The following is a 12,835-nucleotide window of genomic DNA, read 5'->3' as shown; positions in this document are numbered from 1 at the left end:
GCTTGACTCGGCTGCACAGGTGGTCGGGTCCTTCTGCAGGGGCTGCTTAGAAGTGGGCTTCCATGAGAAGGTACTTGCAACGACAGATGGCCTGCGGGGCACAGCGGGAGCTAGAGCCCCATACAGGGTACAGCTGTGGCATTTACTGGGACACTGGGGGACAAGGGTGACACTGTCATAGGTTGTACACACTGCCCTGGGGACAAACTGGTAAGCCTCCAACTGCCTGACACTCACCCCGACTGAAAGCAGGAGACGGTCGGGACCTCTAAGTCCTTAGACCCCGCTCGCCTCCGGGGGCAGTGCTGCAGGGCAGCAGGGCCTCATATTCGGCTTTCTTAGAAGCTTCTTTCAGCGCCCAGCATCTGCGCGGCTCACTCAGGGCAGCCACTAGATGGCGCCATCATCCGCCGGCAGAGCCCAGCGTGGGCCCTGCACAGGCCAGCTTCCAGGTGGGGAGACGGGGCAGAGAATGCTCTGCTCACCAACTTTCAGCTTTCTCACCTCTGCATCGGGTCAGGGTGGGAAGCCGGGGAGACTTCCTCCTGGGGTGGGAGACTTCCTCTTCCCTCGCCTCCCCACTGACTACCCAGAAGCCCGTGTCCTCACCTAGAAGACCGTCCTGACCTGACCTACCTGGGAACACTGAGGCTGGGCACTGGAGCGGAGAGGTCCAGCCGGAAGGGACAGCAGCAGGCAGGAGGGTGATCCCAGGGCTGGGGAGAAGACCCAAAGGGACGTGGGCGGGTAGCTTGTTTCCTAAGGTAGGGAGGAGACGTGGAAGAGGGAGGACGTTGAAACAAATGCCGAGGAAGGCCCGACAAATGCAGCATGGGGATGGGGAGAGCAGCAGGTCATACTCGCTGGTGCCCGACGTGGGGGGGGGTCGGCGTGGCAGCAGCAATCAGCAGGAGGTGCGGGGAGCTCAGCGCCTGGCCTCAGCAGGGAGGACGTGGGCCATGGGTGGGAGTCTGGGGGACATGGCCAAGGTGGAGGAACCCTGGCCCTGAGATGGGCCCCCTGCACTGGTCTCCCAGGTCCCAGGTGCCCTGCCCCACCTCAGCTCTGGGCACGGACTGTTCCCTGGAAGCCTGCTACCTGCCTTCTCTCTAGGCCTCAGCACTCACTTGGGGCTAATGCAGGAGCATTACGTTAATTAGTTATTCATTTAATTTAACTTCACATTTGGTCTCAATTAAGCTTAAAGTGTTCTTCCTTATAGATGTTACAATAGCACTTGTAATTAAAAAGCAATAACTCTTTGCATTTCCCCTTTAGAGAGCCATTGGGAGGCTGGGGTGGTGTGTGGTTGCGGTGGGGGGGGGAAGAAGTAATGAAAAGAAAGGGAACCCTTGGCACTCTGAGGCTTTCAGCAAGACTGAAGTTGGGGGGAAGGAGACTCAACACAACATGGGGACTGGGGAGTGCTCCCGGAGATAAAGGGGAAGACCTTGTATATAAAGCAGGGAGGTGGGGAGAGGATGGAAATTGGAGGGTGGAAGGAAGCCAGCCTTAGACCAGGAGGGTGGGACCGGACCACAGATTCTGTGGGGGGCAAAATCACACCCCCTCCCCCAAAGATGTCCACATCCTAATTCCCAGGACCCATGAATATGTTAACTGCAGATGTGATTAAGGACCATGAGATGGGGAGACTATCCTGGATGGTCAGGGTGGGCCCAGTGTAATCACAGGGCTCCTTATAAATCAAAGAGGGAGGTGAGAGTGTCAGTGGTCAAATGAGAAGATGGGGCTCAGAGGACAAAAGAAGGGTACACTGGCCCAGGACTGTGGACAGCCTCTAGAAACTAGAAAAGGAAAGGAAATGGGACTCTTCCCTAGAGCCTCCAGAACCTTTATATTAGCCTCGTGAAACCTACTGCAGGCTTCTGACCTCCAAAACTGTCGCATAAGAAATCTGGGTTGTTCAAAGCCACTAACTTGGTGGTACTTTGTTACTACAGCAATAGGAAATTACCTGCTCCCCAGTGTAAACCTGGGAACAACAATTTGAAGACAGAAAGACCGAAGAAATCCCCAAAGATTAAAAGAAAAAACATGGAGGGAACGGCTATGTAGCATTGAGGTCGGGGATGAACACGGCCTCTGTGACCACACCGAGTTCTCTGAGGGCAGCGCCTAGCACATCCTTTACAATACCCAACATGGTGCAATGAAAACGCAGAAAAAGAAACCTTCTCGTTCTGTTGGTGGTGTTGGGCCCTGATTTTGCTCCCTACTGTCCTTTCTTAGGTCCCAGGAAACTGAGACGAGAAGGTTTGTGCTGGGGTGCGGCTAGGGGCTGGAAACTTCTTTTCCTTGAGTAAACAGCAACCACCAATAATGGTCTGTTAGAAACAGAGACCAAGAAACAAATACATTCTTGGTTTTGTGGCTTTGGTTCTGCCATCGGCACCTCTGAGAACCAACCCAAGGTGGACAGACAAACATTCCAGGTGGACAGAGAGACTACTGGGTATGTCCTGGAAAACTCAGCCTATGGGCTGCTCCACTGTATCTCTCACCCAGCGAGGAGCCACAGTCCCACACGCAAAGACCCACCAAAAACACAGGGTGGAGGACAGCAGTTGTCTCTGAGGTCCCATGTGGCTTTTAACTGCTTCATCTCGGATTCCTGCCCAATCCCGATTCTGGGTTTTCCACTAGACTCAGCTGCTGCTTTGTGGTATTTCTACCTCCTGGGTTTGCGTTGCTTGACCTTGGCCCCTCATTTTTCTTTCAGTTTATGGAGCAACATAGTATAATACGAAGTACATAAAGGCTTAAACTGGAGCCACCCACTTGACTTCAAACCTGGACTCCTGTTTAACCCCGAGCTGAATGACCTCAAGCAAATCACCTCGCCACTCTGTACCCGGTCCCCATCCGTGAAATGGGGATATTCAGAGCACCAAGTTCACAGGGTTGCTTATGGGGATGACTTAATATGTACAAAGCATTTAGAAAAATGCTTAGAACATGTTTGGTAAATATAATAAAAACTGTGATTTCAGCCTGTGAGGAATAGAATATTTCCAAGTTTTGGGATAGAAATAGAGATTAAAGATTGAACCCTAAGAACTACAAAATCCCTTCCGAACCCGAGTTCCTGTGCCCCTGTGAAGATGATTCCCACACCTGCAAACTTGTTCCTATGTAACAACAGCCAAATACTTAAAGGCTTAAGTCAAGAAATTATAAAATATTGATTATTTGTATTATAGATCCTAATTAGAAATTCTGTAATGAAAGTTTTACCTTTTTGATGACATGGGTTAGGGAAAGGACGGGGATCAATAGCTGCCAAATAGTATTAACCAATGTAGAAATAAGGAGTTGTTTATGAGTCAAAAATGATCTTTACATTATCTGAAGAGTGAGATGTCAGGAATCCTGATGTGAGGTTTGAGCCCCACTCAACTTTTAAAATCCCTTCCACTCTCTGCCTGTTTCTCTTCCATAAAATAATTGCAGCAGGTCTCTTTACACTTCGAAAAAAATCAAAGTAGAATAAAAATGCTTCAACTGAAACAGCAGTGAGATAGAGTTGATAGAAGAGTCCATGTCTTAGAGAACATAAGTGCGTGGCCGTCTGTTAGGATGAAACAAACTTCTGCACACGAAGTACCAAGCAGGAACGAATGGCTATGCATTTCCTCGGAACAGAACGTTGGTACAGTAATTTTGGTGAATTTTTAGATTAAATAGCTGATACCGCATATCAGTAAAAGAATGTCAGCTTTACATCCATTTTTATAAATGGGAAATTTAAGGAACCTGTCAAAAAATTACCTAGTGTGTTTTGCGGGCTTGAGGGACTTTCTAAAAATATACCATGCAGCGCCACCTAGCGGACTGGACCAACGTCTCCGTTGTGGGGTAGTGCGGTGTCCTGTTCATTTAGCTTTTGTCAGGATACAATTTTAAGAGGCTCTGAACTCACCTGTTTTTCACGTAGAACTCTTGATTTGCTCCCCCTCTCCCCCTTGTAAATAGTGGGGATCAGCAGTCCCTCTGCTACAGGAGCCCCTCTGGGTAAGGCACAGTACAGCGCCACCTGCTGGAAGGCCACTGACCAAAGAGTGACGAATGGGACCCTCAGATGACCTCTAAGCCCTGTCTCCAGGAAGGCCGTGAGCCCAAGGAGTGCCATATCAGACTGCAGGGGTGCCTCATGTAGAGCTCTCAGTGAAGTTCATGTTCCAGCCTTCTACTTCTTATCCCAACCCTGTGGGGGGTTTTTCGGGGTTGGCCATGACTGCTTTGAGTAAAAAGGTAGAGAGTAATCTATGGGTCATTTCCCCACAGCTGGTAGTTATGGACCCGGGGGTCTATAGAGGGCAGGCCAACCTAAAATACACTTTGTACAAAGTGTATTTTCTGCCCTTAACACACAAACCTGCCTTTTATATCTGTGCAAAACACACACGTACGCATTAGATAGCCGTGGTGTTTTAGTTTCCAACCTTAACACATTTTTCTCCGTGTAAGTAGTCACCCAAAACTTCACAGCTATTATCCATTGATCTCATAGTTGGACACCTTTGTTGGGGAATAAAAAAGATGGATTCAAGGTCAGAACCTACAAGTTTTCCCAGACTTGCTTTGTCAGCAAGTCTCTCAGGAGGTGACAAATGGCAGCCTGTGCTCGTAGGAGTCCGTGTTCCACTCAGGCTGACTCAACGTCTCTGCACAGAGATTCACAGGGATCTGGAAGCTTCAGTGCAAGTGTCTGGAGAGGAGCACATGGCCCGACTGCCTGCTTGTCCCACTTCCCTCCACGTGTCTGCATTCTCCTTTCTCCCCTCCAATCTGCGTGGAGGGATGTTTCTTCTTTCTTTTCTCACCTGTGGGCCCTAGGCCAGATGGAGAGACCATTTCCTTTGAATTGTTCTGTGACAAAACCTTATGTACAAAGGTTTTCCAAACTGAATAAGATAGGGACAGTTCAGGTGCAGAAATAAATACACCTGGCCCTCACCAGTCCATGACTCCCCAAAGTCACCCATTCTCTCCTCTTTTAATTTAAAGCTTATCCCCCACTGGGGTATCATCTCTACACTGACAACAGGATCCCGGAGAGAAAGTGAAGGAGATGTGGCCCTGACTTCCTCAAGCTCCCAATCAAAGCTCCACAAAGCCCAGTGTGTTTTCTTTCTAGTCTGAGACAGACCCTGGAGTCTGCCACCCCTGGGGACAGATGCTGGCTGTTATGTGAAGCCTGGGCAAGTCAGTTCATCTCTTTAAGCCTTAATTTTTTCTACTTTAAAACCAGATGATAATAAATATGTTGTTGTAAAATTTAAAGACACTGAATTACAAGGGAACTAGTCTGCTGGCCTATAGCATATGCTCGAAGTTCTCTTTCCAACTTGTTTTCCAGTTCTTAACTTAAAGCTAGAAGATCCTCCTTCATTTAGTTCTAGGGAGTCAGGAGGAGGCTTCCAAAGAGACCCTCCATTTAATAATAAATTTCAGTTGACGTGGGATCTCAGACAGGATAAAGTTGTATCAATCCTGGAAACGTATATTCCTCACCAGCTTTGGAGAAAGGGCTACAAAGCTAAAAAGAAATGATCATAACCCAAAATGGATTCTATAATAACGAAACAAGGCACATGAAGGCTACCAAATTCTGAAAGAGAAAGAATCCAGAGACCTAAAGCAGCAAGACAAACAACCAACACTTCCATACTCTTCGTCTAATCCCCACGCAAATCTGAAATATAGAATATAGATTGAGGAAGCTGTGGCCAAGCGTCTGAAGTGAAAGTCAGTCCTTCGGTTGTTTATTACTTTATCAGAGCAGAGGGAAGGTACACCCGTGGCCTGTGTAGATTCCGTGGCACCATATGCACACTGGCCAACAACCAACACCTGGGTAAGTCTTCCAACTCGTCACATTAAAATAAGCTTTTGAACGTGGAGTGCCTTTCCTTTCCAAATGATCCCACCCTTGTAACTAAGAATCTTGCGTATTATCGAAAGGATGAGATCCTTCCGTCTCCCGGACAGTAGAAGCCAAAGGGCTCCTTTTCCCAAAATCCACTTAATCTAGTGTCTCAATTGAAAATCCACTGGAAGCAGATCACCGTTACTATTTCCCTTTCAAAACAGATGGAAAACCTGCAGAACAAGTGTGAAGAAGACCGCAACATCCCGCTGGAGGTAGTGAGAATCATCTCTACCCGGCCAATTTTGCAACCCCATTTCTGGAAGCCAGGATTCAAGGGATCTGTCCTAGTCGTGCATGGATATTTCTCTGACGTTAAGGCATGAAGGCAGTCAAAACAAGGCTCTGAACAGTACCTTTCTGCTCACCAGTCACCTCAGACGTGAAGACAGAACAGGGTCTTGGTTTTCCTGAAAGCGCTCAGTAGGACCGCAGTGGTTTGGCATAGATTGGCTCTAGGATATGATGAATGAGAACCAAAAAGAGGCCTCCAAGGAAGACAGCAGTGAGGAAAGCCAGCAGGACATAGCGGCCAATGAAAAAGGAATCCACAATCTGTAGAGAGAAACATCAAAAATGAAATGACGATCACTTCAGCTCGTGCCCATCTGAAATCTTTGATGAGTGGGCCCAGGGTCTGTTTGTATTCGTGACTTCCAGTAACACCCTGCTCTGAGTCTCCTCTGTAAATGGCTAGGGAAGAACCTTTTCTTAACTCCCTGTGCCGGAAATACAAGAGAAAGAAAAGATTAATGAAGTACAGGAAAAACAAAATGGCTGCATCTAGGAGGGGGTTCATAAACACTGTGAAGACCTTGGATGAGCTCTTTATGTTCTGAAATCAGTTATCTGGAAGAGTTCATGAGAAGCTTGCTTGCTTGATCTTAGAAAAGCTCATTTTTATTGTTAATTTTTTTATTATGGAGAATTTTAAACACATATAAAAATATTATAGTATAATAACCCCCATATACCCAAGATCAAGGCCCCAGATCATCAACCCATTGCTGATTCAGGAGGGTTCCTTTTCAAAATGGAAAGGTGATTCTTTAAAACTTTCATCAGAAGAGTCCTGAACCCTAACATTCATAATCCAGCACTCCAAGGCTTAGGCTAAATGGCCATTTGTCTGAGACACTAAAATGTTGACAGGACAGACAACGTGACCCAGATCATCCAGTTGGCTGCCTGGCAACCAGACATACTTGAAGCCCCAAAGCTGTTGGTCTTTGCTGACAAAACCTACACTTAGAGTTGGCTCTGCCCACTTGTCTACTGTCTGCTGCCAGAGCTCTACTCTCCCCAGATCCAAATGGTGGTGCTTAAGTTAGGGCAGAAAAAAGCAAGTTAATCTAATGGACCTAATGGAGCAGGACAATGAGCCAAGTGACAGGGTGACTTCACAGCTTCCCAAAGGGAAAAGAACCCAAAATACCTGAAAGGCAATTGTGGTAGACAGAATAATGGCCCCCAAATGTCCACATCCTAATCTCCAGAAATGGTGACTGTGTTAGATTACACGGCAAAGGAGAAATAGGGTTGTAAATGGAACTGAGGTTGCTAATTGGCTGACCTTAAAATAGGGAGATTAGCCTGGACTATCCAATCCACATGGGCCCAGTGTAATCACAAGGGTCCTTAAGCCTGGAAGGGGGAGGTGGAAGAGAAGGTGAAAGAAAGAGATGGAAAGATGCAAGCAGAGTCCACGAGATGGTACCTTGCTGGCTCTGAAGATGGAGCACAGGGGCCGCTAGCCCAGGGCGGCCTCTAGAAGCTGGGTGGACAAAGAAACAAATGCTTCCCCAGAACCTCCAGGAAGGAACAGAGCCCTGCCAAGCCCTGACTCCAGCCCAGGGAGACTGCGTTCGGACTTCTACCTTACGGAACTGTAAGACGACACGTGTGTGCTGTAAGCCGCGGAGCCTGTGGACATTCGTTACAGCAGCAACAGGAAACTCATACAGTGGAGTGACAAGTCAAGTCCTCGCTCTGCTCTGATCACTGAGGTCCAAAGATACCAAGAAGAAAAGGGCTGCTCCAGAGATTACCCGAACAGCCAACTTACAACAAAGGTCAGCTTGATAAAACAGCTTTAACATAACTTTGACCTTGGCTCCAGTACGGAACAAGTCTCTCGCGGGCTACATGTTTGCTCGTTTGACACGTTTCACTTTTTAATTAGCCAATTAGCAGGCCTTGGGTGCAGAAGGCCCAGGTCATGTATTATTGATACAGTATCGAGCCAGGCTGCTGCAGGGGCCAGTTCTCAAAACCTGAAAATGAGAACACCAATTCTGTTGGCCACGCAGACGGGCATATTTTGCTCAAAACTCCTTTTTCTCTCCTGGGTCTGCAGCTCATAGGACAGAGGATAGAGGGATTGAATTCAAAACAGTGTTTGCTCTGTGCCCTTCTTCCAGTATTCACACGCACAGCAATCCAGAAATACGGCCCTTCATCACTCACTCCCTCTCAGACAGGGAAACGGAGGTAGGAGTCTATTCCTGGCGCCCACACTTGGTACTTGGTCCTTGGTACACCTGGTGCCCCGACAGAGTGGTTTTCCAGCGCTGACAAAAACCCCTGACACGTATGGAAATGATCCCTTACATGTGTGTGCTATTACGTCCCATGGACTTTCCAGAACGAAAATCCTCCCTTTTGCCATGATTAGTCCTAGAAAGAGTTAGAAATGTGTGCCAGTTTTAGTTCAGAAGTTGTATAATTTTGTGTGCTGTGGTCTAGTGTCAGTGCTCACCCATGAACTCTCTGTGATGGCCCCCAATATTCTGACGAGTCCCCAACAACGAAGGTTTTGCAGACAGACCTCAGCTTGAATCCTTGTCCCGATTCTTCCCATATATGTATGACCCTGGGCAAGTTACTTAACCTCGTACAGCCTCAGTGTCCTTACCTATAAAACGGGGATAATAATAGCACGTACTTCATACTATTTAGGGTTGTCTTAGGTTTAAGTAAGATAATGCAAACAAGGTGCTTAGCAAACAACCTCACACACAGTAATTCCTTAAAAAATGTTGGACGGGGCGCCTGGGTGGCTCAGTCAGTTGAGCGTCCGTCCGACTCTTGATTTCGGCTCAGGTCACTATCCCAGGGTTATGGGATGGAGCTCCGCGGGGGGCTCTGTGCTCAGTGGGGAGTCTGCTTAATATTCTCTCTCTCTCCCCCTCTCCCTCTGTCCCTCCCCGTCTCTCTCCAAAAAAAAAGTGAGTTAATGTCATCATTACCACTTTAAAAATGAAAATGGGAAGTTGAGAGGAAAGGAGCTGCTAGAAAGAGTGATAGGAGGTAAGAAGTGCCCCAGTCAGGATTGAAGTAGATGGGTGGGGTCTCCAGAAGGACTGTGAGAGAGGTGGTAACAATCCCTCTAGAGAGATGGGAGCTGGCAGATGGGGTTCCAGGAACTCGGGCCTGCCAGTCCCCCAGACGGCTGTCAGTATTGCATTCAGCTGTCTCTACAACCTCTACTTTCCGCAGAAATGCTCCTTCCCCACCGATCTTCTCTCCGCAAAGTACTCTCTGCACAGCACAAGTGGAGGGATCAAACACACGGAGACGGACAACCGTGAACACTTTGGCTGGGATCTGAGTTTCTGCGCCCAGACTACCGGGATAGGGACACTTGCATTTCAGGGCCAGGCCCTGTTCCTATTCCCGACTCTTTTGCTCTTCTCCAGCCCCACAGTGGCAGGTGGCTCTTGGACACATCGCTCGTACAGCTCGATGCCCAGTGGGGATGCCCTCAAATCAGGCAAATAACTGCCCCGTGGTGTTGCACGTGGGAATCAGAGCGAGCTTCTTGCCCTGGGTGAAAGGACAGGGGAATGTAAAGCTCCCTCTGAGCTTTCCCCACCCTCGTATTAACTTCCTGCTTCTAACACATTTCGGCTGACCTGACGTTGGGGGAACAGCTCAGGGCAGGATGGAGGTCTCGACTAAGAGAGACAAGAGTTATGCCTTCGAAAGCAAAATAAAGCCAATAGTTTTACCTTCATTTCGACCTCTGGGGCTGGGACTTCACTGGCTCGAGGGAAGAGCAGCAGAACCGATGTGATGATCAGAGCGCCGAGGAACACAACAACGACAGAGAACCTGGGGTCAAAAGACAGAATGTTACGAGTACCGTTTATGGATTCCTCTCTCATCAGTTAGGTCTGGAGCGGCCCTTCCCTGGAGCCGATATTCTCAGTTTCAGTCTCTTCACAAGGCCCAGAGCCCTGTTGCCCACCCTGTGCAGGGAATTTAGAAATGCTCTCCCCTTCAGCCCAGAGCCCTGCTTCCTAGACAGGTCCCCGACTGGACGCATTCCTGTTGATTCCTGCGAATTCCAAATTCCGAACAATGGGAATGGGTACTTTCTATTTTGCCTCTGTGCCTTCGAAATCATGACGAATCAAAGCAGCCTTCCCTCTTCTCAACTTTTCTGTTTGTCTTTAGCTGGAAGACGTTGGTAAATCACGTAGCTCGCCGCTTCACACCGACACCGTCTGGCCAGAGCACAGCTCTGCAGTGTGGTCGGGGTCGGTGTTCTGAGGCCAGTGCCCGACAGAGAGCCAGCCCAAGCCATCTGTGGGTCTGCAGATGTCCCCAGGCCCAGGTTAGAGCCTCAGGGACCAGACCAAGCATGTGCCCTAAGTCTGAACAACTCAGAAACACACACCCGTACAACCCCAAGAAATTCAATAGGCAGCAAGCACGGATTTCCTTTTTGCCTCTTCTGTCCCCCCATCGCCTCCACACCGAGAGCTGGAAAATACTACTTCCCTTCTCCTCTCACTTCTGCACCAGAGCATAAATAACGCAGTCAGTGCTTATGATAATAGGTTAAAATGCAACTCATTCAAACTGCCAGTAATTACAAAAATGATCCTCTGGATTCTAAATGTTTAATGAACATCAGCGATTTCACTTCTAATGACTTTTACCTTGGACTCTCAGCTGGAGACAAGGCCTTACCTGGCCACCCCGGAGGCTCTGGATAACAGCACACACAGCAGCAGCACCAACACCCAGAGCAGGGCCAAGATGAACACGCCGGCCCCCACCCCGAGCACGGTGCCAGCCATCTGCGGGGAGACGAAGCGTGAGCACTGCACCCCGCTCAGCCCCGGCCCCCCCACCCCGGGCACCATGCACCCCGCGCCCCCCTGCGCCAGTTCTGCCTGTCTTCTGCCCACTCCCAGCTTGTGTGAGGGTCTTCAGACAAATGCAGATACAAATACAGAAAGTCTGCACTCAGTCTGATGAACTTCTGATGATTGGTGTGAGACGAGGATTAATTGGTACAGGTCTTTGGGGAAGTCCAGTCCCTTCACAGGAATTACAAATTTAAAACCCCAGGACACCTGGGGGGCTCAGTCAGTGAAGCGTCTGCCTTTGGCTCAGGTCATGATCCCAGGGGCCTGGGATCGAGCCCCACATTGAGCTCCCTGCTCAGCGGGGAGCCTGCTTCTCCCTCTGCCGCTCCCCCTGCTTGTGCTCACTCTCGCTCTCTCTCTGACAGATAAATGAATAAAATCTTAAAAAACAAGAGAAAAGAAAAGAAATTTAAAACCCCAAGCCTTTGTTTTAGGTGAGGACAGAGAGGTTGCTTTCTGCTCTGCGTGGGTCACTTCAAATCTGCTGAGTTCCAGTTTGGCTTCCCCGACCCGCAGCAGCAAGCCGAACTCTCTCCTGCCAGAAACGCTAACAGGGGGCTGTGACGGCCCCAGGACCCAAGCGCTACGGAGCCCATGGGGACGCTGAGGCTCTCAGGCTAAGTCTGTGGTGTGAGCTTTGACTGCCCAGACATTCGCAAGACAGAAACGTCCCCCTGTTGTTTTTTCTTCACGAAGGGAAGCAAACTCCTAAGTCCTTGAAGAAGACGCTGAAGAAGGGGGGCCCTCACTCTGTTTGAGCATTCACGGCGTGCTAAGTACCTTACAAACACATTTCATTCAGGCACGGCAACAGGCGTCTGCGGAAGTCTTACTACAGCCGTGTTACATAAGACGTAATGTGAAGGCGTACGTGTTAACCAACCGGTGGCTTACAAGAGAACGGTATTCTCTCCCAGTGCTGGAGCCAGAAGTCTGAAATCAACGTGCCAGCCAGACGGAGCTCCCTAAAGGCTCTAGGAGAGAATGCTTCCAGGATCTTCTAGCATCCGGAGGGCTGGGCATTGCTTGGCTTGAGACTGCATGGCTCCAGTCTCTGCTTCTGTCTTCCCATGGCCTTCTCCTTTGTGTCTCTGTCTCTTCCTCTTCTGCCTCTTATGAGGATGTTTGTGGAGGATTCAGGGTCCACCCAAAGAATCTGGTCTGATCTCTTCTCAAGACCCTCAATTATGTCTGCAAAGACCCTTCTTCTACGTAAGGTCACATTCACAGGTTCCAGGGATCAGGATGTGGGCACAAACTTTTTGGGGGCCATCATTTGACCCACTCCACTGAGTCTAGAGCACCCCCACCCTGATTTTCCCCTTCAGTATCGGAGACAAACCTTCAGCAAATAAATGCCTCCTCAGTTGATGGTTTTTTTACCCTGATGGTTTAAATATGACAAAAATCGTTATCTATGAGAAGTTCTGTTATAAAGGCATTGGAAAGTTTGGAAAGGAAGCCCTGGGCATAAACTGCCAAACAAACAAACATTTATTCGATCAACATCTATTCTGTGCCAGTCTGGGGATCACAAGTGTAAATAAGAGATATCTTCTGACAGAAACTGCAGGCCCACTGGAGAACACTGTCACATAAACAACTACCCACACCACACTCTGACAAGGAGACAAAGGACAAAGTGGGACAAAGTGGGAGCAGAGGTAGCGCAAAGGGAGAAGGGCTTTACTGAGGAGGTGACTTCCCACAGGCCCATTTGGGA

General features: G+C 48.8%; 1 protein-coding gene across 7 annotated transcripts in view; it reads right to left on the bottom strand.

Moving 5' to 3' along the window:
- Positions 1 to 12,835, bottom strand: part of TMEM218 (transmembrane protein 218) — a 28,030-nt gene that overhangs the window by 6,515 nt on the left and 8,680 nt on the right. For 5 of the 7 annotated variants that reach the window (XM_008688255.2, XM_008688253.2, XM_008688254.2 and 2 more), the window contains 3 exons: positions 10,931 to 11,040; positions 9,964 to 10,066; positions 5,763 to 6,508 (listed from right to left, as the gene is read on the bottom strand). In XM_008688255.2, coding sequence (XP_008686477.1) covers positions 6,374 to 6,508; positions 9,964 to 10,066; positions 10,931 to 11,040 — 348 coding nt within the window. In that variant the 3' untranslated portion in view covers positions 5,763 to 6,373. Of the gene's footprint in view, positions 1 to 636; positions 760 to 5,762; positions 6,509 to 9,963; positions 10,067 to 10,930; positions 11,041 to 12,835 lie in introns of those variants that run through there. The other 2 variants (XR_567823.2, XR_567822.2) reach the window with 2 other exon arrangements.

Source organism: Ursus maritimus, unplaced genomic scaffold, assembly GCF_017311325.1.
Source record: "Ursus maritimus isolate PB19 unplaced genomic scaffold, ASM1731132v1 scaffold_16, whole genome shotgun sequence".
Taxonomy (NCBI): Eukaryota; Metazoa; Chordata; class Mammalia; order Carnivora; family Ursidae; genus Ursus; species Ursus maritimus.
Note: the sequence above shows the minus strand (reverse complement) of the source record. Positions and strands in the feature narration are given on the sequence as shown.